This window comes from Coturnix japonica, chromosome 22, assembly GCF_001577835.2.
Source record: "Coturnix japonica isolate 7356 chromosome 22, Coturnix japonica 2.1, whole genome shotgun sequence".
Taxonomy (NCBI): domain Eukaryota; kingdom Metazoa; phylum Chordata; class Aves; order Galliformes; family Phasianidae; genus Coturnix; species Coturnix japonica.
Window position 1 is genome coordinate 3541311 of NC_029537.1, and position 24432 is coordinate 3565742.

The 24432-nt window shown below is 50.1% G+C and overlaps 2 protein-coding genes and 1 long non-coding RNA gene across 3 annotated transcripts; all 3 read left to right on the forward strand.

Moving 5' to 3' along the window:
• The first annotated feature begins 52 nt into the window (after window positions 1-52).
• Window positions 53-1985, forward strand: ZNF703 (zinc finger protein 703). Its single transcript, XM_015883176.1, has 2 exons — window positions 53-265; window positions 456-1985. Exons 1-2 carry the CDS (start codon window positions 53-55, stop codon window positions 1839-1841), a joined length of 1599 nt encoding a protein of 532 aa, XP_015738662.1. The 3' UTR covers window positions 1842-1985.
• A 102-nt stretch (window positions 1986-2087) lies between these two features.
• On the forward strand, window positions 2088-8349 carry LOC116654332. Its single transcript, XR_004309505.1, has 2 exons — window positions 2088-2659; window positions 7061-8349. It is a non-coding gene; the product is annotated as an uncharacterized LOC116654332 (long non-coding RNA).
• Window positions 8350-12755: 4406 nt separating this feature from the next.
• Window positions 12756-24031, forward strand: ERLIN2 (ER lipid raft associated 2). The gene is made up of 11 exons (XM_015883123.2): window positions 12756-12939; window positions 13014-13095; window positions 13213-13259; window positions 13784-13845; window positions 14585-14710; window positions 16586-16659; window positions 17028-17086; window positions 18116-18207; window positions 18545-18634; window positions 20110-20189; window positions 21090-24031. Exons 1-11 carry the CDS (start codon window positions 12833-12835, stop codon window positions 21297-21299), a joined length of 1029 nt encoding a protein of 342 aa, XP_015738609.1. The 5' UTR covers window positions 12756-12832; the 3' UTR covers window positions 21300-24031.
• Window positions 24032-24432: the final 401 nt, after the last annotated feature.

Below are 24432 nucleotides of genomic sequence, written 5' to 3' on the forward strand. Positions count from 1 at the left end.
GGCCCGGCCCCGCGGAGCCCGGCGCGCCGCCCGCCGCCGCCGCCCGCCCCAAATGAGCGGTGCCCCCGGCGGACCCCGGCCGAGGACCCCGCCGAGCCGAGGAGCCGCGGGCGCCCCGTCGCCCCGGCCGCCCCCCGCCGACCCGCTGCGCCAGGCCAGCCGGCTGCCCATCCGCGTCCTGAAGATGCTCAGCGCCCACAGCGGCCACCTCCTGCACCCCGAGTACCTCCAGCCGCTCTCCTCCACGCCCGTCAGCCCCATCGAGGTCAGTGCTCCCCCCCGCTCCCCTTTCCCTCCCCGTTCCTTTTTCCCTTCCCGTCCCCACGCTCTGGCTCGCCGCCCGTCAGCCCCGGGGAGGGACGTGGGATGGGGTTGGGATGGTGGGGGGGAGGGCCGGGCCGGGGGGTGCCGTCGGGTCCCCCCCTGACCGGCGCCGCGTTCCGCTCCGCCCGCAGCTGGACGCCAAGAAGAGCCCTCTGGCGCTGCTGGCCCAGACCTGCTCGCAGATCGGCAAACCCGACCCTCCGCCCTCCTCCAAGCTGAACGCCGTCGCCTCCGCCGGGCTGCCCGCCGCCGACAAGGAGCCCTCCGCCCGCCCCGCCGCGCTCAAACCACCGGGCGGCAGCGGGGACTCTCCGCCCGAGGACAAGTCCAGCTTCAAACCCTACTCCAAGGGCGGGGAGCAGCGCAAGGAGGGCCCGGACAAGGCCGGTTTCCGCGTACCCAGCGCTGCCTGCCCGCCGTTCCCCCCGCACAGCGCCGCATCCCCGGGCGGCTCCCGCGGCGCGTCCCCGCAACACGCCGAGCCCAAGGGCGCCGACGACAAGAAGGAGCCCGAAGCGGGCAAACCCGGCCCCGACGGGGCGAGCGGGGCTTTGGGGCGCGGGGCGGCGGCGGAGCCCGGGGCTCACGGCGAATCCCCCGCATCGGGCCGCAAATCGGAGCCCCCCGCGCTGCCGCCCGCCGCCGGCCATGTGGCCCCAGTGTCTCCCTACAAGCCGGGCCAGACAGTCTTCCCTCTGCCGCCTTCCAGCATCGGTTACCACGGCTCCATCGTGGGCGCCTACGCCGGGTATCCCTCGCAGTTCGTGCCCGGCTTGGACCCCAGCAAAGCGGGGCTGGTGGGCAGCCAGCTGCCCGGGGCGCTGGGGCTGCCGGGGAAGCCGCCCAGCTCCAGCCCGTTGACCGGGGCCTCGCCGCCCTCCTTCATGCAGGGATTATGCCGGGACCCGTATTGCCTGAGCTATCACAGCGCCTCGCACCTGGGCTCCGGCAATTGCTCCAGCTGCGTGCACGATGCCGGCAGCCTGAAGAGCGGATACCCCCTGGTGTACCCAGCTCACCCCCTGCACTCCGTGCACACCACGCTCTCATCCGGCGGCACCCCCAGCCTGCCCGGCCACCCCCTCTACACCTACGGCTTCATGCTGCAGAACGACCCCCTGCCCCACATATGCAACTGGGTATCTGCAAGCGGACCCTGCGATAAGAGGTTTGCCACCTCGGAGGAGCTGCTCACCCACCTACGGACCCACACGGCGCTGCCGGGAGCGGAGAAACTCTTGGCCGGTTACCCCACGTCGGGGTTGGGTTCGGCCGCTTCATGCCACCTCCATCTCCCACCCGCCGCCCCCGGCAGCCCCAGCACGTTACCGGCCTCCCTGTCCTTGAGGAGCCCACACACTTTGGGACTCAACAGGTACCACCCTTATGGCAAGAGCCATTTGCCTGCAGCTGGAGCTCTCCCCGTGCCGTCCTTGCCGGCTGCCGGACCTTACTACTCCCCCTATGCTCTCTATGGCCAAAGACTGACTTCAGCTTCTGCACTGGGATATCAGTAACCACGGCAGCCCCTCGCTGAGCCCCCCCCCAACATCTCCCTCCTTGGAACTGTGTATTTATTTACTGTATGTTAGCTTAAAGCTGGGAATATAAGTGCATTAATACACCAATGAATCGATGGTATGCAAAAAAAAAAAAAAAAATAATAATAATAAGTCTGTGTCCAAAAAAAAAATAAGAAAAAAATAAGAAAAAAAAAAACAAAAAAAACACCTTTTTCTTTACAGGTTTTTGGGGGTTTGGTTGATTTTTGTTGGGTTTTTGGTTGGGTTTTTTTTTTTTCCCCTATTTCTTTGCATTGATTTTCTTTTTTCTCCCCCTCCTTCGTTTTTTTTTTCTCCCCCTTCCTTAAGAATTTCTTGCATGGCTCCCAACACAGACGGGGAGGAACAAAAAGAGACCCAGATTCAACCACGTTTCTTCCTCCTCCCCTCCCACCCCCCTTTATTCCTCGTTGGGATTCAGTTTCTCTCCCTTTTGTGAACTTAACAGATGTCATTTTTATTATTATTATTATTTTAATTTTTAATTGTGTTTTTTTTGCGGGGGGTTGTTTTGGGGTTTTGGTTTTTTTTGCGATGTGTTTTGGGGCTGCGGATGGAGCAGCCCCCGCCCCGCGGCTCCAGCCCGGCCCCTCCGCGGGGATGAACCCCCCCCCCTCCATTCCCATCACCCTCCTCCTCCTCCTTCTCCCCCCGGGGCTACGGGCGCCCACCCCGACGGCGGCGGCGGCCCCACGGACGGAGCGGCGGTGGGCGCGGGGCCGCCCGACCGGGAGGGCTGCGAGCATTGCGGGTGACTTAAGAGCTACGGCTTGGTAAGTCTTATTTTGTTAATAAATGAATACTTGGTTATATTCACCCTCTGGTGTGGTCTCTATTCCCAGCGACCCCGCGGCTTTTGTCCCTTTTCGGCCGGCGGTGCGGGGATGCGATGCGGGATGCGGGCTCCATCTAGCGGTGCGGGGATGCGGGATGTGCGGGGTCCGGTGCGGGATCGCTCGTGGATGTGTTGCGGAAGGGGGAAGAGAGAGGGGGGTCCTGGATTTGTCCGTGCGTGGAGGCGAAAGGGAAGGTTCGAGAGTTGTTGCGAGGATCCCCCCGCGGCCAGATCCCCCCCAGCTGCACCCCCATAGGAATTAAGGCTTGGGGACCCCCCTCCCCACCACCGTCCCCACGCCCCTCCCTGGTTTCGTGTCATTCCCACCCACCTCTATGGGGCCGGGGGCTGCTCTGCTGAGCCCACCCCAACCAACTCCTGTGCCCAAAGCTGCTCCCCACAGAGCCCCACAGCTCCCATTGCCCCACGTGGCTTTTCCTTTTTTTCCCCTGCTGTTGAGTGCTTTGCTCCTGTTGCATTTTTTTGGATGAGTCATGCAATTAATCCCAGTTAATTGCCTGCTCTATATTGCCTTATGCCCCGCGTTTAAATTCCTTTGTGTCTTTCGAGCTGGAAAATAATACGTTTAAAACAGAGACTTGTTTGGCCAATAAGGATTTTCATTTTGCCTTCCAGAGAGCAGCCAGGGGCTGGGTGATGGCTGGGGCTCTCCCACTGCATGTAGGGCAGGTGGGGGTCCAGCTGCCCCATGGCTTTCAGACCCCAGTTTTGGGGTCTGTGGTAGATGTAGCCCAGGTCTGGTTGGTGTCGGTAGCATTGAAGGCCTGTGTGCTGCAGGACAGGGTTTGTTCCTTGCTTTTCCTGGGCTGCCAGGCCCCGCTGACAGCCATCCCCACATCCTCACTGATTGCCACCCCTGTGGGCATTGCAGGGCAGTGGGGAGTTGTGGTATAAATCATAGATCACTGCAGCTCTGAAATCCCACATCTGGTGCAGCCCTGTGGGTGTTTTGCTCCCCTGTGCTTTGAGGTGTCCTCGCTGCGTGTGCTCTGTGCACCACGGCTGCTGTGCCCACAGTGTGTGGGATGTGCATGGGATGTGTGGTGGCTGTCAGGGTTCTCCATGCCAGATCTATGCTCTACAGAAGGGTCTCTGCTTCCCATTTCTCCCCAAACCCCCCTTCCCAGCTCCAAATCTGAGCTCATACCTTCTCTGCCCCCCCCATCAGATCCGATGCTGCTTCAGTGCATCCCATAATGCTGACGGCTCCTCGGGGAACTGCTTTTCCCCTCCCTAAAGACTGCAGCACCGGGGCAGGCATGTGTAAACACTGCCAAGTATCATCTGATAGCAATCGACACTCAGGGCTCTATCTGCAGGGAAATGAGTGCGTTGCTGATATATTAAATAACTCCCCACCTATCGCCTGCCCAGGTACTGCAGAATTCATTTGATAATCAAGAGTGCTGGGATGCACTTTATTAATCATTCTGTCTAACAACCCGCACTCCGCAGTTTCGGTTTGATTTGATTCAATCCTGTCTTTCTGCAAAAATATATGGCTGAGTGGGTCGGGTAATGTATGGCTTAATTTAGAGTTGTATGGGCCTTTGAATTACCATTTTCATCACGTGCCGAGCATGAATGTGTTGCATCATTTAGAGGAAAGAAAAGGCACCAGGTTTCCAACTTCACCTGGAGGGAACAGGGACCAAAAAGAGCCTTTCAGAGCCGGGCTGGGGCAATGCAGGTGGGTGTTGGGCCACGGAAGGGTGTGTTGGAAGCTGTGCTGGCAGCGAGCGGAGCTCGGCGTTGCATAACAACAACTTTTCTAGCCAGCCCTGAATTGCAGGAGACCTCCAGCGGTTGACTCTCAGGTGACCCCGATCCCCGCGGCCGGCTCTAATAACACCAGCTGTCAGTTAGCCCGGCTCCGACCGGGGAAGGAAAAAGCACTGATTATCCAAATACAGTCATTAAAGGGGAAATGTGTTTTTAGGACTGTCAGAGTGATTAATGAGGGTTAGCAATCCTTGCAAATGCACTTGTTTAGTCTAACTGGCAGCCTCTATTTTCCTATTGATTTATTGCAGCGGTTGCTGAGGCCGCAGTGTATGGAAGCAGTCGGACACTCCGAGTCGTGCGGGATGCACGCGGGTTCCTCTTTGCAGGGTGAGGGTTCTGCCCCAAGCAAACAAAGGCAGCTCTGTACCTTGTGCCGGGGTGGGACATGCGCTGCACTCAGCCATACTCAGCTCCTTGTCGGTATCCCAGCGGTACGAGCCATCCTTGCACCCAGCAGAACGTGAGCTGGGTCGGTTCGGACACGAATCCAGCACAAAGTCCCGGCGAGCTGCAGCTCAGGGCTCGGGTCGGGCTGCGGAGCGGCGGTGGGTGGATGAGAAGCTTCTCAGCTGCACAAAGCGGCTTTTCTTTCCCCCGGTGGACGCCCCGGAGAATACAGGCTCTGTACTCGGTGCCCGCGGCTCCGCTCCAGGGGTGCTGGGGGTGGAGAGCAGGGAGGAGGGCTCAGGAAGGCGGCTGTGGTTTGTCCCCAGCAGGGCTGATAGCAGCACGGGGAGGTGTGTGGGCAGGAGAAGGCTTGGAAAACCAAAGGTGTCCAGAGCTTGTGGTGGGTGTCCACAGCTTGGAGAGCTGAAGGCTTTGAGTGGCTTTCCATGTCAATATCTGCATGCAATGGGCACACCAGCACCTTCCCCACTGCAGGATAGAGGCTCCTCATTGCAGCGTGGCAGTGATGGGGGCACAGCATGAAGCTGCTGCTCCTCCCTGCAGCACCCAGCACGGCCGTGCAGTCCTACATCCATTGCCCTGCATCCGCTCCGGGCTGTGCTGGTGATGCTCTTCGTTACGGTGATGCATGGTTAATAGTTATCTCTCTGTTTATTATCATGATGAATAACTGAAGAGTCGTAATTCTGTATACACAAATGTTTCAGCTAAATGCTCGCTGGAGAACGTTGGGGGAGAGACGCTGGGCTGACAGCTTCGTTTACAGAGTGTATTCCTTCAGCTCCATTCGCAATAACAAACAGATTTCCACAGACCATAATGTTTTCCAATGCGCTGTTTATGGAAGCCGTGTGCCATGACTTCACCCCATGTGATGGCGGAATGCAACCTTGGTGTGGATGGGCAGATGTGACCGTGGGCACCCAGGGAACCCAATTGGCTCAGCATTCTATTTGCAGACCCAGCAACTCCATGGAACCCTCCTGGACCCCACGCTGCAGGAGATGCTGGACCACAGCAAGGAGGAAAGGGGGATGAAAACAAGTTGGGATGCTCTCTGGATGAGTTTCAGCCTTCTCTGTGCTCCTTTCCTTTGGGAAGAGAAGAAAGGAGATGGGAGTGTGTGAGATTTGCTGCGCTGTTCTTTCCTGCTGTGTTTGCTCGCTGCGAGACGGAGCTGCTGTGCTCCGTTCCTGCCTTCCCATAGCAGAGAATGGAGACTGGACTCTGCCACCGAATGTGGGGACACTCAGCCATCCCATATCCTTGTGTTGATGAAGAGCTGGCTGCCAACCCAGCACCTGGGAGCTCTGCTGGGCAGCACTCCTGTAGAAGTGATGAATTGTTTGTGCCGGAGCAATTGTTACCTCCACGGGTTTCTGTTCCAGCTCAACACAACCCCAGTGACGTCTGTGGGTGCAGAGGGACAGCAGGACAGCAGCCAGGCCCGGCTTCCAAGGTGGAACAAGTCATGTTGTGTGGAAAATGTCTCTGACATGAAGCAAAGCGCTCGCTCCGAGGCGTTGAGCTGCTGTGTTGTGGCTCCCAAACCTTCAGACGGAGCAGCCCTGCTGTGTGCCTGGAGAGCAAGGAGCAAACGTGGTCTGTGTTCAGCAGCACTGTCCCCAGGAAGAGCTACAAGAAGAGCCCAGGGTCCCTTGGAGCCCCAGCATCACGTTGCTTTACCCTGTGCAGGAGGAAAGCTCGCAGCCCTTCGTGCTACAGGGGAAGCTCCCATAGCACTCGGACTCAGTGTGTTATTTCTGGGCTCTGACTCACGCTGCTGGAACGATTTGGGGTTTGCATGCAGTGAGAAGTGCTCTCACTGGGGGGTGTGGAGAGAACTGGGGGGGGGGGGACGGAGCCTGGGATCCATTTACAGGGGGTGCTCAGTATATAGGGATGCTCAGCATGAAGGGGTTCAGGATCCCCCATGTTCACAGCTCACATTGCACACTGTTGCCCTTCCATTGCACCCAGTGCAGCGCAGTGATTCGTCAGGGGGGGCAGAGGCACAGATTTCATGGAGCTCAGTCCTATGGGTGCCATCAACATCCCACATCCCACCCGGGGATCCCGTGCTCATCCCTCTCCCCTTCCTGCTGTGCTTTTATCTCTTCTGTAGGTACCAATGGAGCCGTCAGCACCGCGGTACGACAGGTTGCGGGAGCCGGGGCCCCTCGAACAGAGCAGCCTTGTCTGTCAGAACCGCCTGACACTCCCCATAATGGCCAGATGGATGAGACTCTGAAAGTAGGACCCGGCGCGTTTTCAACTCTATTTTGGGTGAAAACACTTCTTGAAAGATCTTGAAAGGAGCTGGCAGTTGAGGAGTTCCAATGATTAATGAGTGCTGGCTCTGCAGGGCGGGTTGCTCGCACCGTGCCAGCAGCCGCGCTGCTCCAGCAGCCCCAACCCCACCATCCCCCCCCCATATACATACACACACACACACACACACCCCATCGGCTCTCCCGGAAATGACACCAACACGACAGGGCCAGCATATGGAAAAAGTTAAATATAAATGACTGCTGAAAGAGGCCTAGCCGAGCGGAGTTAGTTAAAGATGTTTATGGATTCAGAAACACGGGCCTGCATATGTATTTAGAGATGACAAATGTGATTCAATAAGTAAAGAATTTCTCTGTGGGTTGAGGCTGGGGCGCTGGGGGGGCTCTGGGCCATAAATCTGGGGACAGCCTCCTCTTTCCTTCTCCTTTTTGCTTTTTTTTTTCCAGGATCAGAGCAAAGCGCTGCCTCTGTTCCCATGTCCCCGTCCCCTGCCCTGCAGCCCTGCTTCTTTTATGGGTTTTTACCCCAAAATGGCTCTTGTTGCCATGGCACAAAGGGTGTGGGATGCCCCCCATTCCCACAAGCTCATGCAGACCCAAAGTGCTGGCAGAGCTCATTGCAATGCCATGGGGTAGGGGATCCCCTCTCAGGTGAACCCAGCACTGATCCCTGCACCCCTGGTGGACCACACTCGTGCAGCTGGACCCTGCAGAACTGTCAGCAAATGATTAATGACCAACAGTCCCCAGGGCTGCCCCTACCAGAAGTGAGTGCCCTGTGTTTCATGCATGCTTTGCAAGTTCCTGCATGCATGCTCAGCCTTGCAAAGCACAGCACGCTCAGCCCAAAGTGGGGACCCCCATAAAGCCCCTATAGAACCCATCCAGAGGAGGGGTGTGCAGGGCAGGAGCTGTCCCCCCATGTCCCCCCCTTATCGCCCCACTGCTTTTAGGGGGTCAGCACCCAGCTGGACTGCTGACCTCCAGCCACATTCCTTTGTCCTGATTTGATTCGTGAGCAGCATTTGGCTGGGACACAGAGACAGCTAATGAGGGACTGAGTTTATTGCAGTTTGATTTTTCTGTTAAAACAATACAATAAAATAAATGCACTTGGAAATCTGGTATGTGTTTGTACATAGGAGATTTATGGCTCTGGAGGCTTCCAGAGAGACGCAGCCTTTCATTCCCTTCCTTATTGGAACAGATCATATTGCAGGGTTTAAAGGGCTCTGGAGCTGTGATTTATTTGAAGGGAGAAACCAGGGAAATCCAACTATCTGTTCCCTGGCTCAGATCATCCAGTGACTCCCGGCCAAGGGAATGGATCTGCACCTCCTCCATGGAGCATTATTTTTTTCCTCCTGTCACTCGCCTTCTCCCACTCTAAATATATCACCAAGACTCTGCTGACTCCTGACCTGGGCTTCAGCACCTCGCCGAGGCTTCCCCAGTCCTTCCTGGAATCCCACAAATAAATCAGTGTCCTGGAGCCCTTCCTGAGCACCTCTGCTGGCTGGGACAGGGCTGTGTGTGGCTCTGCTCGATCCAGAGCCAATCCTGCTTCCATCCCCAGGATGGGGCTGTGGATCCACACCTCTCAGTGTTCCCCAGTTCCAACCCAGTGTCCCTCAGTGCCACCACAATGTCCGTAGTGCTACTCCAGTACCCATCCCAGTATCCTCCCAGTGGTCCCCCTGGGCAGGATGAAGCTGTTCCCCTGTGCCAAAAACTGTTGTTGTTTGGGTTTTTTTCTTAAGCAATTGCATTTGCAGGCAGGGTATCTGCTGGGGTTTTGGTGCAAACACCCTCCCTACTAACTCAGGGGCTTTGTGGAATGAGCACTTTGTGCCCCATTAGCAATGCCTACACCCAAACAGGGGCCTTTCTGCCCCTTTCTGGGGTCCTGCAGCAGGGATCACCCTCTCCACCCCACAACACTCTCTGCTGCTGCAGTTGCAGGGACGATCCATGTGCCATTCTCACGCATGTTCACGCTAAATCTCCTTTCTCTCCCTGGCTGAGCTGTGGTTTCCAAGCACCATTCATCATTTCCCTTTAGAAACCAGCACTGGGGGGGCTGGACACATGGCTCCTTTATGCTCTGGAAGGGTGACCTGGCACTCTGGCACCCAGCCACAGCACTGGCGTCTGTGGGGCGAGCTCTGCCCCCAGCACAGCCCCCCCTGGGCCAGCCTTGAATTGCAGCACATGGAATGGGGGGGATGATCCTCTGGGCTGGGATGCAGAGCCCAGTCTCCCCGTGCCCCTCTGATGGTGTCATATGGAACAAGGACCCCCGTGCCCACCATCCAGAAGCAGGCAGTGAGTCAAAGAAAACTTTTCCTGACGTGATTGCAGCGTGTGTAAATAGGTGCATCGAGCACATGTGAGCAGTTTCCTTCATTTCCAACTCAGGACTGTCAGGGGATGATTAATGGCCAACGCCAGAGAGCTGCCTTGATTGCCAACTGCTGTATTGTTAGCACTGACATGTAACGAGCCCGGACATACTTTAACACAACTCTGCACCGTAATCTGCAAATAACGTTCGATAGACTTAATTTGTTAAGTATTCTCCCCCCTCCTCCCTCCCCACATCCTCCCTCTCCCCACCTTCTTTTCCTTTCAAAACACCATGAAGTGGATGGAGGGCCCCACACCATCCCATAGCCCTGCAGGGGTGGCAAGGTGTGCGAATGGGGATGGGATGGGATGGGGATGGGGATGGGATGGGATGGGATGGGATGGGATGGGGATGGGATGAGATGAGATGAGATGAGATGAGATGAGATGAGATGAGATGAGATGAGATGAGATGAGATGAGATGAGATGAGATGGGCATGGGGATAGAGGTGAGAATGAAGGTGGGAATGGGATGGGATGGAGATAGAGGCAAGAATGGAGGTGAGAATGGGATGGGATGGGATGGAATGGGATGGAGGTGAGGATAGAGGTGAGAATGGAGGTGGGAATGGGATGGGATGAGAGGGGAATGGGGATAGAGGTGGGAATGGAGGTGAGAATGGGATGGGACGGAACGGAATGGAATGGAATGGAATGGAATGGGATGGAATGGAATGGGATGGAATGGGATGGAGGTGAGGATAGAGGTGAGAATGGAGGTGAGAATGGAGGTGAGAATGGGATGGGATGGGATGGGAGGGGATGGGATGGGATGGGATGGGATGGGATGGAGATGGAGATGGGGATGGGATGGGGATGGGACCCCAAACCCATTGTGATCATTCCATCCTGCTGCTCCCCACATGGCTGCACATGAGGTAACTTTAAACGCTGAAGCAGGAACCACGGGGACAGAGTTTTTCCACCNGATGGAATGGAATGGGATGGAATGGGATGGAGGTGAGGATAGAGGTGAGAATGGAGGTGAGAATGGAGGTGAGAATGGGATGGGATGGGATGGGATGGGATGGGATGGGATGGGATGGGATGGGATGGGATGGGATGGGATGGGGGTGGGAATGGAGGATGGGGACAGGAATGGGGACTGAGCAATTGTGATCATTCCATCCTGCTGCTCCCCACATGGCTGCACATGAGGTAACTTTAAACGCTGAAGCAGGAACCACGGGGACAGAGTTTTTCCACCTCTATTCACAACTGTCAGGCAGTGATTAATGGCCAACAGGCTCGAAATTGCCTTTATTGCCAGCTTGGTATTGTTACTTGTGACAGTTAATGAGGTTGGACAGACTTTTACACAGCACTCACTGTGGGTCTCAGCCTCTCTCCTGCTGGGCTGCTGCCGCCAGCACTGGGACCATCCTGGCTGCCCTGTCCTGTGCTGTCCTGCCCTGCCCTGTCCCATTCCATCTTGTCCTGGTGCAAGGCAGCAGGTGGCAGTGGCTGATGGTGACGATGCTGACAGGAGCATCTCAAAGACCTTCAGTTTTTGCAATAAACCCCATAATAGATTTTCACTTCTATGGGATGAGGAGGAATGGGCAGAGCTGAAAAGGCTTTGAGTGTGGGTGCAGTGTAAAAGAGTCTGTGCTGTTGGGGCAGACACCACTGAATGTTCCTGGCCTGAGGTGGAGGAGTAATAATTTCTTTTGGCTTTATTTTATTTTTCAGGATTATTACAAATAATATTTACCTTTGTGCTCTCTCACATCTTGATGCTGTTAAACACGTGGCCACAGCTGGTTTCCTATTCTGGGCAATGATATAGAGCCCATGTTATGCAGCAAAGCCTCTCCTGCGAGCCAGAACACCCCACATTTAAACATCTATTACTTTGCAATATTATATGAGCGCGTTTTGCTTCAGCTCAGAGCAATTTCCTAGTTTACTCTTATTAAACTGAGCGGGGCTGAGCAGAGGCTCATGATTTATGAAACACATACGAGATTCATTAAAACCTTTAAAGATTTAATACATTTTATCAGGGCCTTAAATCTGGGCAAGCATTTCTTAAAAGTCTTATGGAGAGAGTATTTCATCTCGGGCGCCTTTTTGCGCTTATTTAAGAGCTGTAACATTTGGACAGACAGAGCAGATCCTTCACTCCCTATTTGTGAACAGCACCTATTCCTGACAGCTTTGTGATACACAATCCAGGGAGATCTATCAATAGAAGAATGACATTGTGCTATTTATTGGCATTTTATGGTCCCTCTATGTTTTCAAGCCCAACTTCAACTATTACAGGGGTGGGAATGTGATGCATTTCACAGAATCACAGAATGACCCGGGTTGGAAGGGACCTCAAGGATCATGTAGTTCCAACCCCCTGCCTAGCAGGGCCACCAAACATACACATTTACTAGATCAGGTTGCCCAGTAGACCCCGTAGATCCCCATAGAGACACCATAGACCCCATAGAGACTCCATAGATCCCCATAGAGACCCCATAGATCAGGTTGCCCAGGGCCCCGTCCAACCTGGCCTTGAACACCTCCAAGGACGGGGCATCCACAACCTCCCTGGGCAGCCTGTTCCAGGGCCTAACCACTCTCCTAGTAAAGAACTTCCCCCTAACATCCAACCTAAATCTTCCCTCCTTTAACTTCAAACCATTTCCCCTCGTCCTGCTATTGTCAGCCCTTTCCAAGAGTTTACTCCCCTCCTGGGAGTGAGTTCCCTTCAGGTATTGAAAGGCTGCAATGAGGTCATTTCTGCACTCTGGATGGCTGGGAGTCCCTATAATGAGAGCAGAGCGCTGTTTGCTGGGGTAGAAGGGGCAGTGTGAGCTGATAGTGGGGTGTAAACCCATTGGGGTGACTTTGGAACTCATCTATGCCGTTCCACAGCATATTGGGTAATAAATAAATAAATTGGGGATCCTGTGTGTGAGCAACAGGTCAGTTCATGGGAGAAGCTCATCCAAAGTGACTCCATAGAGATGAGATTCAAAAGGGATTGAATAAAACCCCGTGTCCTCCACCAGCACCTCGATCCGGAGCGTGCAATGAGCTGCGGGTGGAGCAGGCGGGATTCGAACCTGTGATCTTCAGTCCTTCGTCTCTCTTGCGCCCCCTGGCGGCTCACAGCGGCGTCGCGCTTTGTTAACGTCACAGACGCGCCGTTACAAGGCGGGCGGGCGCAGCGCAGCGCCGCGTCGTGCCGAGGCCGGGCATGGCCCAGCTGGGCGCCATCGCCGCTCTCGTCCTTAGTTTCCTCGCTGCCGCCTTCTTGTCCGCCATCCATAAGATCGAGGAGGGTCATATCGGCGTCTACTATCGGTAAGAGGCGGCTGCGGCCTCCCCCCGGCCTCCCCGGGCCTGGCCTCCTCTCACGGCCTCTGTTCTTCCCGTAGCGGCGGCGCGTTGCTGACCTCCACCAGCGGGCCGGGCTTCCACCTCATGCTGCCCTTCATCACGTCCTACAAGTCAGTGCAGGTGCTGTGGGGCCGGGCTGGCTTTGTGGGGTGGGTTGGGGTGGGATATGGGCACACACCGAGTGTTGGTGAGGTGAGGAGCTGCACCTTAAAGGAGCGTTTCTTCCATCGTTTTCAGACCACGCTGCAGACCGATGAGGTGAAAAACGTTCCCTGTGGTACGAGGTGAGGTGCTCGGCTCTCATTGCCTGTATTGGTGGGAGCCTCTTCCTACCCTTTCCCTCCCTTCTCCTTGTTCTCATTGCTTTAACTCACATACTTTTGCTTTAACTCCCATACTTTGCTCTCCATGAGTTGGGTTTCCCACCATCCTCCTACACCAAAAGGCTCCTTAATACTTAGTCCTACTGAGAGTGTTTCTATGCAGCCCATATCAGTGTCCTTGCACTGCTTGTATATCCCCTGAGCTTCCACATATGGAGCTATTGCAGGCTATTCCATGCATTGGGAATTGGGAATGTGATTCTTGGTGGGCACGAAGCCTGAGCTCACGTTTAATGGGGATAAATCAGGGTTCTGGTGTGGGGTTGTGCTGGGGTTTGTCGCAGCGGTGCGTTGAAGGATGTGAATGCTGTGCTCAGCCCGCTAGAGGGGGGTGTGCTCTGCTTAGAGGCTGCTCTGCTGCAGGGCAGAGCTTTCCTCCTCCTACAAACTTCCCCCCCTTCTTTCTTTTCCCCTTCCTTTCACAGTGGAGGAGTGATGATTTACTTTGACAGAATCGAGGTGGTGAATTTCCTGATCCAGAGTGCAGGTGAGTTCTGCTTCTGTGACCCTGCAAATCCTGCCATCCACAATGGTGGTTATTCTGCTAGTGCCAGGTGAGGTGAACAGCTTTTGTCTGTTAATTTAGAGCTGTACTGCAGTCATTCCCCTGTGTGCCTTGTGGAGTTTGAACCTTAAACCAGCTCTGGGTTTGAACCTTAAACCAGCTCTCCCAGACACTTTGTTTAATCCTTCTTGCACATACTTGTTCTGTGCTGCTGATTGCTTCACCAGTAGCTGAACGCCATCCATTGCTTCTTTTATTTATTATTATGGGCTTTATGCTTCAGTGAAGGGCTTATGATTTGAATAACGAGATGTGCAGCTTGCACTGAAGGCAGAAAGCAGCAGGTTGGAATGTGACACAGAAGGAGCAGGACCTTCATTCAGTCTGCATTCTGCAACTCAGACACACCCCATGCATTTGCTGGAGAGTGATTCACAAGATAATCAAGAGAAGGTTGCTATTACTGAGATGTTGTTGTGTTTATAAGGCGTGTGGCTGAATATTGATTAGGGTGTGATGAAATATTAGCAGTAATTAAAATTCCTCTGATGAAAGTGATTGTGGTGCAGCCTCTTCTCTTTTGGCTGCTTTCCTCATTGCAGTCCAGCACTACATTTCTTGCTGCACTGACCAGGCCATAAACATTTGACTGCCAGCACTCAGCCTGCCCTGTGGTGTCCCTCTGTCCCAGCTCTTAATGTCAATTGCACTTCTTTTGCAGTATACGACATAGTGAAGAACTACACTGCTGACTATGACAAAGCTCTCATCTTCAACAAGATTCACCATGAGCTTAACCAGTTCTGCAGCGTCCACACGCTCCAGGAGGTTTACATCGAGCTGTTTGGTGAGCTGCCTCTCTGACCTTTCACTATCAGATTGATGGCTCCTTGGATGACATCTCTGCAAGCTATTTGCATTGTCTGCTGGTACAGAAGTCTCTAGTTCCAGCTGGGGAGCTTGTTGTATATTCATCTTGTGTCTGTTCTGTTTGGAATCACAACTGTTAACCAGTTATATTTACTTCCTTTTATCTTTCTACAGTGCTTCACTGTATTATATGGAAGAAAAAACAAACCCAAACCTGTCAGAAGTAGCACAGGGGCTAGAGAAGGGGGTAGGAATTCTGCTGTACTATATGTGTTTAGCAAATACAGCTGGTTGAGTCAGTTGCAATATTTGCTATTCCAGATGGAAAAGGCAGTCTTTTGTTCTTAGCTGTTTAAAAGAAGAAGGAGAAGAACAAGGGTGTGTGTTCCCTGTCTCATTAGTTTAATAGTTTTTTGTATCATGCACATTGCTGTGGTTCCTGGGCACGGTGAGTGTGTGCTGCAAACCGGAGCTGTGTGTTAAGGGCCTGCTGACCTTCCCTTTTTCTCTGCAGACCAGTGGGAAATCAGGCAGCACAAACACTAGGAGTGCATTACAAGAGACAGCTTGAAGAAAAGTGGTGGTTTCTTGGTAGAAATTGTCCAGTCTCTGCCAGTGCTGAGTGTTTTCATTATGGCTTTAGAGTGAGAAGAAATCCCTTCCAGCATCTGGCAGTACAACAGTGCTGGCTGCGGATGAAGTGTTGCTGTGAACGGTTTGGACCCAAACTGTACAGGATTAGTGGCTGAGATTTTAGTGCCAAGTGCCTGAAAGAGCACAAGGTGTTTGCAAACCACTTCTCTGTTTAAATAGCCAAGCTTCTTGGAAAGCCCTATCCCCTTTCTGATGGGGCCTATGCACAAAATACAGAACTAGGGCTCAGTTTGCCTCCTGTTCCTTTATGGGGTTGTGGTGAATGTGCTGGTTCTTTGTCAATGGAGGCTCCAGATGTCGGCAGCTGCTGATGACAACTGCTTGAAATGGACTCAAGACAACCAATTTGCACAGAAGGAACTTGTATAAGCCCCTGTGTAACTCTTTCAGTCTGAGCTGAAAGTTTTCTGGCTCTGGAGTTCTGAAATGGGGCACAGCCCATTTCAAGCAGACTTATGTCATTCTCTGCCCCCACATCTGCAAGCAGGTGCAGGAAACTGATAACAGCTGTTTCCTAAACTCCTGGCTGAACTTCATTATGAGTGTGAGTTCCAGCTCGCTAAACTGGGACCAAAGCAAATAATCAAGGAGTGCAATGTGATCACTTTCAAGGCTATTGCATTTTTATTTTCCCTTTGAATTTCTCAGCAGGCCCCAACTGGAAACACTGCTATCCTTAGAGCTCTTCACTGAAGGAGGGTTTTGTTTTGTGCTTCCTTTTGAAATTTCTTAGCTATGCTGGAATAAACCATTATCCATTCAGCCAAACAGGCTTTACCAATGAAATTGTTGCAGCCTATTAAAATAAGTCATACAGCCTCTTTACATTTCTGCCTTTCCGTTCTCTTTGCTGCTGGCACAGATATAGTTCCTAATCGTTCAAGATTTAGCTGGATCAGATCTGCTCCAGAACCTAGTTGGGAAGGTATCAATAGGGAAGTGAGTTAGAGCACAGATTCTTTGCCATAAAAATGCTATTTTGGCTTAAAGAAAATCCAAACTGTAGGTTATTGAAAAGTGAAGAGAACTTTATGCTTGCCACATTTCTTTAGTCTTTCCCAAGTTCTTGTCATTGGTCACCATTGCTTGACATGCTGAAAAAGGTGTGAACGTCCCCTGAGGTCAGGGATGGTCTTTCTCAGTCCAGCATTTCAATCTCAAGCTTACATTTCTTACTTGCTTTCTTTCCTCCCATCAGATCAAATTGATGAAAACCTTAAACTGGCGTTGCAGCAAGACCTAACCACAATGGCCCCTGGATTAATTATACAGGTAATCAGGGTTCTGTTTGGGGATGCATAGATCACAAGGGGTAAAGGCTAAGAGGGAAATAGCAAGATGTAACTTAGAAAATTCCCTGAAAGTACAGACTTTGTACGTGAGGAATGAGAAGTGTCCTTCCTGTCCCCCATTAGCTTTGCCTTGTTGGCTTTCTTTAAGTGATACCCTCAATCCTAGCTGATGCAGGTTGTTCTCCTGTCAGGAGATCATTCAGTCCAGCTTGCTCTGCAGAGCATGTAAAAGCTTTGTCTGGCAGAGCTCACCACAAGTGTGAGCTCCCCCACCCTCTGCAGCCTCAGGGCTGTTTGCCTTTTGATTGTTGGCTGCTTGCCTATGTTTTCTTCTGTCTCTCTTTCCAGGCAGTTCGAGTTACAAAGCCAAACATCCCTGAAACAATTCGGAGGAATTATGAGCTCATGTAAGTGCCTGAGACTTGCACCTTTGTGTTACCAAAAGGAGTCGGTCATCCAGATTAATGTGTTTTCACAGCATGCACTGATCAGAGTGCCCTCTGCCAGGCCTGTGCTCTGCCTCGTGCTGCCTTGCTGCCATTCAGAAAAGCTCTAGTGAGGCTGCACCAGACAAGCCGTGTGTCTGTAAGTGGCTGCAGGTCACTGCTGAGGGTATTACTCCATCTTGAACACTTGAGCGCAGTTATTTGCCCAAGGGCTCCTTCCCCTTGACACTGACTCTATTCTAAAAAGGCCTCACAGAGCATTTGAGTGAGTGGCAGGTGGATAGATTCCACCACTAATCCTGCTGTTTGACTAGGATGGAGAAACTGTTGATTCAACAGGCTGAAGCCTTGCAAAGCTTTGGAATAACTTTCTTGAAAAGCACTTGACATACTGATCCCTTTTCAGTGCTGTGAGCCAGCTGCCTTTTCTTGCACTCAATTATTCAGAAATGCTTATGTTCTCCGAGCACTCTGCCAGCAGAGTCTGCACAGGCTAGAATCAGTTTCCTCTCTTCCATTCTGCTTGACCTTTTGCTGTCGTGGTAAGTCATGTGCAGTAAGATCACATTAGAATCCTCAATCGGCGTGTTCTTATCTCTTGCCATAAGTCCAGTTGAGAAAGATTTGCTCTTGGCTTCAGTCTCTTCCCTGATTGGGAGCAGGAGCAGACTATTCATATACTTTTCAGTATGTGTACATACACGCTTTATGTGCCCTAAGCAATAAGATGGAAAAGACTTCAGCATGTAAAATGCATGCACCCATTTGACTGAATGGTGATTTCAAAGCCATGTGCATCATACTGGAGGAAAATAAGCTGTCACATGAGAGTTTGGTTTAAGAAAAAGCTCTGAAGGTGCACGCTCTCACTTTTTGTGGCCCTCAACACATACTTGAAGGAGTTTTAAGCCAACAGCTCATCTTTGTGGTGTGGTTGGCCAAGCTATTTCATGAACTCACGTTTTATAACTGCCTTTTCTGACACACTAGGGAGAGCGAGAAGACAAAGCTGCTGATTGCAGCACAGAAGCAAAAGGTGGTGGAGAAGGAAGCGGAGACAGAAAGGAAGAAGGCTCTCATTGGTCTGTATGGCTTTGTTTGAAGGCAGTAGATATTGGTGTATGGTGGGGTAGGCAGCAAACAGGAACCAAGCTGGGAATAAAGGGATTTATGCGCCTGGTTCACTGTTGGACCATTTCTCTGCTGCATCTTTTTGCTGCTGATCTGATACTCTTCCAGAGAAGCTCAAGTAGGTTTCAGCTTAGCCCATAAATGTGGGCTGATACGTTCTGAAGGCTGAAAGTTGTTGCCAGTGACTGCCACCAGGAGAGGGTGGGAAGGACTTCCATGGGTGCAGTTGCTTTTGGCAACAGGAAGACTGTGGTGTAACAATGTGGATGTGTTCTCTTTTAATTTCAGAGGCAGAAAAAATTGCACAAGTTGCTGAAATAACTTATGGACAGAAAGTGATGGAAAAAGAAACAGAGAAACGGATTTCAGAGATTGAAGGTGAGTGAAAGACTTTCCAATAAGAGAATGTTCTGCAGTGACTTAATCTGAAGAATCTTTAGATCTAAGTTGTTCCTGGTTCTGTTTAGTCTGCATTTTGCTTTTTTGCCCTTTAGCAAAATTTTCTTTAGCAAATAGACTTAACCAGAGGTGGGAACAGGAATGTTTCTTTACAGACTGTGCTTCTTAAAGCTTTTTTGCAAGGGTGATCTCTCTAGGAGGCTGTACTGTTAAATTAAGAAGACATCTCATCCAATACAATGCTTTACCAAGCAAATTCCAGGACGTGAAGAGGTCTGCATTTCCAGCTCAGAGTAGTGAAGCCTTATTTTCGCTTCCATTCATTGTAGGTCCTGTCAGCCTTTGCAGAGGTCCACTGAGGAGCCAATTAAGAGTTTTACAGATCAGTAACTTCTCATTATGAAGTTATTTGTGGAAGCACAATAGGTTTTATTTCTTATAAATGTGTGTCAGGCCTTCAGCTCAGCTCTGTGACTGTGGAGGATTCAGGTCTTCGTTCTTTTTAGTGTCCCTGACTATTATAGTAGTCTAAAGAGGAAGTCTTATGAAAGCCCTCCTGTTTTTAAATGTCGTGGCTCACAGGGCTCCCCACTAATGTAGGTAAACAAACAGGGTTATCCAGCTGTGCAATCCAAACTAGCATATATTACAAATGTGTGGGTTCCTTTTAGAGAAAGAATCTCAACAGATCACATCAAACCAGCCAGATGAAATTCATCTTAGCCTTAACATGATGGCTTGGCATCACGTCGGTGTCATCTGACAGATAAAAAGTCAGAAGCCAAAAAGAGGAATGCAGTACAGAAAAGGGAAATGTTTCTTTCCTTAAATGTCGTTGTTAGGAGCAGGAAAGTTCAGTGTCCTTTGGGATCAGGCCCTTGACACAGACGCTCATACTGCAGCAGAACAGCTCTGCCAACATCTGTCCATGGGGCAGAGCCTATAAAGGTTAAAGCTGCCTGCCCCTGCGTGCCAGAGCTTTAACCTCAGTATCCCAGACAGAATCCCATCTGGGGAATTGCATTAACAGCTACGCACTTCATCTGCAGAACAGACTGCTGTGCAGTTCTTGGAGTCCTGTGCAAATGTTGTGGGTAAATATCACTTTTGCAGCCCAACGGTTGTTTCGTTTGCAGCACAAGAATTAGTGGCTGGCTAGAGAAGAAAGAGCATTCTCTGCCTGTGTGACAGGACAGTAATAAAAACCTTATGTTTATAAAATGCTTTGAGGTCTTCAGTTGCAGATACAATGTATTTAGTATTACATCTAAAATGCAACAGGATGATAAAGGCAGATCCCATTTCTGGGTTCCCAGTTTTGTTCCCTCTTCGCCTCGTTGTATCCCTTACAGTTTAGATGTGGTACTTGCTGCTTTAAAAATCTTCCAGCTGTAAATGGTGCTGACGTGACTGGAAATGAAAATCTGAATATGGGAGCATTTGTTTTCTTCCAGATGCTGCGTTTCTTGCAAGAGAGAAGGCAAGAGCTGATGCTGAATGCTATACTGCTATGAAAATAGCCGAGGCTAACAAGGTATTACTTCCTTATGCTGTGCCTTGTAGCAGAGCTCTTTACATTACTCTGTATAGAACTCAGCAGGAGAGCTGAGTTCTGTCTTGTTTCGGTCAAAAAGCCAAACAAAGACAGAGAAGTTATCTTTGAGACTGAAACAATAATTATATCCTTACTTGCAAATTCACCTTCTGCTCTGAACAGATGAATTTGTGTCAGGGTACGTGAAATATCTGGTTTATGTCTGGAGACAGATCTGCTGGATGCTAATGGGGCCATGACTCCCACTGTAGAAAGAATATCACTTTCAGTGTTGCCCTTTCATGCTGCTGTAATGAGACATGTTGATCCATTTCAGTCTGCAAGCTAGCAAGTAACCAAGGCAAGGAGATCTGCTGAGTGACAGACAGGCTTAAAGTAAACAAGTGTTCAGGTACAGAACAAATAAAGTTGTTTCTGTTCACCAAAGTAATTACCCTGGCAAAGCCTTGTTCCTGCAAAAAAACAGAACCCTAGGGACAGAAATCACATGGATGCAACTTGTTACTGTCTACATCAGGATCGCAGGACATGCCAGCAGGAAGAATTCCTGTGTTGTAAGGGTCAGTAGAAATGGACAGAGGGTCTGAGATGGTTGTGTACAAGTTCTGTTCCAGTTAGAGTTCAGAGCATCTCCATCTCTGTGGTATGTTTGGACTGAACGTTTCCCCACCTACTTCCATTACTTCCTTATTTTACCATTCAGTCACCTGGACTTAGCTTTGCTTAGACTGAAAGAGAGCATTCTTTGAGGTACTCCATCTTTTCTGGAGAGAGGATGAGCATACCCACTAGTGTTCTGGGAAGGTAGATGCCTCCTGTGCTTATGGTAGGAATTTGCTTTTGTCTGAGCTGTTGGTGATCTGTTTTCTTTTCGTGCAGCTGAAGTTAACTCCCGAGTATTTGCAGCTGATGAAATACAAGGCTATTGCAGCAAACAGCAAGATCTATTTTGGCAAAGATATTCCCAACATGTTCATGGACTATGCAGGTAGCCAGAGTAAATTTGCAGAGGGACTTGCAGAAGGAATCCATGAAGAAGATGGGGCAGGACCCAGTGAAGACACAAAAGTGCTTCATAAAACCAACTGAAAAAGAAACATTTATATTTGTTTTATATCAAAAGAAACACGAACTGGGAAGTTCCTTTTTGTTGTTCCCTTTTCCTGTACTGAAAGAGATAAAAGAAAAATTTAATCCTCTCAATCTTTTGTATGACAATTAGACACAGTGAACTTTGGTATTTATGGAATGTTGTTTCTGGTAACTGCTAAGTAATCTGCTCCAGATATGTCTGCTAGATGCACCTCTCCCTTCTAGTGGGCTATAAACCCAGTGATTCCAGAGAGGCTAAGCTAGCTAGGCTATCTGTTCTGCAGCCAGCTTAGATGGTTAATGAGTTTTGAGCTGAGGTTGTTGGTAGCAGTTGGAAGCTTTGAGATTTTGGCAGGAGGGGGGGATTGCTGCTATGACCTTTTTTTTTTCCTAGCTGGAAATTTCTAGTACTTAATTCAAATCCCTTTGAGAAGAAAACATAAAAGGTGCTAGACTTTTTGTACACTACCCATGTCTGCTTGAAGGCATTGCTCAGATGATGGGTCATTGCCTGGGAGCACTGGGACTAACAGCCCGTGGGTAACCCCAGGCCCATCCTCCCTTCAAGGTGTAGCAAATACATGAAACCAGCATTTACTGAGGTCTGAGCAAACGTGTTTTGCCTCAGTAGTGCAGTTGAGACCGCATGCACAGTGAGGTACAGCACTTCAGCTGTTACCCTGGGGGAGTTGTAAGCCTTAGACTGCGTGTCACACAGGTAGTGGCCCAAACTACTCATTTTTTTGCATTTTTAACACTGGTTTCTTTTCCATTTGTTATACTTGAGGAGGGCAGAGGAGAGTTTGTGTTCATCTGCTGGCTGAGGGGCTTAGATGTGCTGGTGGAGGCAGTGCCTGCCAGTGGCTATTTGGACTGGTGCAACCAGGCTGCAAGCATGGTACTTGTTGCAGATGTCATAGACAGAAAAGAAGTAGAGAGAATGCAGTTTTTGTCTCAGGGACCCTTGCAAAAAGCCTTGCTAGTGAGCAACTGCTTGAGTGATTCATCCCACAGTCACTGCAGTACTTCTGCTGTTCTGCAAGACCAATGGGATTTCAGTGTTTGCAGTATTATATTAGGAAGAGGATATTCAGAGAAGCTGAAATGAATGGAACATTGTACCTGGGTGGTTTTATCTGCAACAGACCTTGAGATCTCCTGAGAGCAAAAGACTCAAAGCACCATCTTGGGGGGGAGAAAATCACAGGGCAGATATGACCACCTCTTCTCTCTGGGCTGTTCAAAGAGAAACATTCCTTCTTTGGTCAGAACAGTGAGATGTGATGTACCTTTCATTTCAGACAATGGATTCATTTTTCATTGCTCAGATGCAAATTGGTAATAGGTCTCTTGTTTTACACGTGCAAAACTTGAGGGGGTATTAAAGGCAAAAGTTCAAGGCTAGAGAATTTCTTTTCCCTCTCCCCCAAATCCATCTGCCACTTGGCAGGAGAGCCTGCTTATTAATTGCTGTTATAATTTGCAGCCAATGCATCCCTTATAAGATGATGAAAGCATAAGCACTACGTTGGTCAGGACCAACCTGTTGAATTTACGATCTTATACCCCAAATGCTTGCTGCTTTACTAAGCTTGGTTTCACATTTCAGTGTTTTAAAGATGCATTAATCATTTTAAAGAAGTAATTTACACTAAGAAATCTCATTAATTTCTGCTGCTTGTTCCAGTATTTTTCATTTCAGTTTTATTTTCCCTGTCAGAAGAATTACAGCTGATACTTGAAAACACAGAATAAAAGAGATTGTCAGTTTCTGATGGAGAAAAATCCCATCTCCTTGATGTCATCTTTATATTTGTTGGAAAATCTTAAGCTAAGGAAAGTTCCATCCCCAGACTGACAACACAGTGGTCATAAAGACCACATTGGGGGGTAGGCTGTAATATTGCTTACTCTAAATGTGTCTGTGCAAGAAGATGTTGAACAAAGACCAGCAGAAATGCAGGAGTGAGGTCACAGTATCTAAACCTTTCAGGGTGATCTCATTTGCTTTAGCATTGTTCTGCATTCATGTTAAGGTTTTCCATTAGTAAACTAAAACCTCCTTTTGATGAATGTGTTTTCACTGATGGACCCAGATAAACCAAGTGGTATTATAAAGGATGTTATCGTATGAGTTCACTGTAAAACAATAGCTTGGAAGAAATAGGTCTTATGGATTTTCAATTGAAAACGTTAGTGCTGAAGTATTTCTCAGAGGAAGGGGAAGAAGGATCAGCCAGTATTATTGACTTCAAACTTGCATTTTTAAAGCATTTTGGGAACCTTTGTGGTTCTGCACTACTGCAAACCAAGTCGTTTAATTAACCTATTAACAGATTAACACAAAAAGAAAGCAAGAACAAAGCTGAAATCGTACCAGTCCTTACAGGCCAGGGTTGATGGTTGCTTTTCATTCTAGTTCTATAATCTATGTATTAATTTCTTTTAATTTTCCAGTGTGGAGGTGTCGATCTTTATCCCATTTATCTCTTTCATTGTCGTTCTGTCATCTCCATAATCTTGCAATCTCTGAAGGAAGATCTAAACGCTAAAAGCAGCTCTGTGTGATAAAGAAGCACAGGTTTGCTGTTTGGCACTGCTATACTTGGGAACTGCTGGCAGAGGGGCATTGGTGATGCTTTACCATCGCAGCTGTGGATCTGTATACTGAATTCAAAGCCTTTTTATTTTGATACTTGCTACAATAATAAAATGGCCTTCAATTTTAAGCACTGTCTGGTTTTTATGGGCCTTTAACACGACGACGGGGTCGGTTTGCAGGGCTGTGGGAGGGCATGGAGTTTGCAGAGCCACTGTCCCAGCAGTTTTGCAGTGAATTTAGCAGGAAATCCCTGCCAGGCTCTTTGGAACAGCTGTGTAAATAGTGTTGGTGCTCAAAACAAGGGGGGGATGTTGTGTGCATTAAATATATTTGGGTTGATAGCTTCCAGCTGGTACATGGAACGTGGAACTGACTGTATGTGCCCCAATGGGGCTCCAAGTCCCCATTGCTGTGCAGTTGTGCTTCCATAGCACAGCCCTGGGCTTACATAGGGCCTATAGGGTGAGTGAGGAGCCTGTTTTATGGTTTATTTCCTTACCTCAAAGCTGTGCCCTAAAGGAGCTGTTC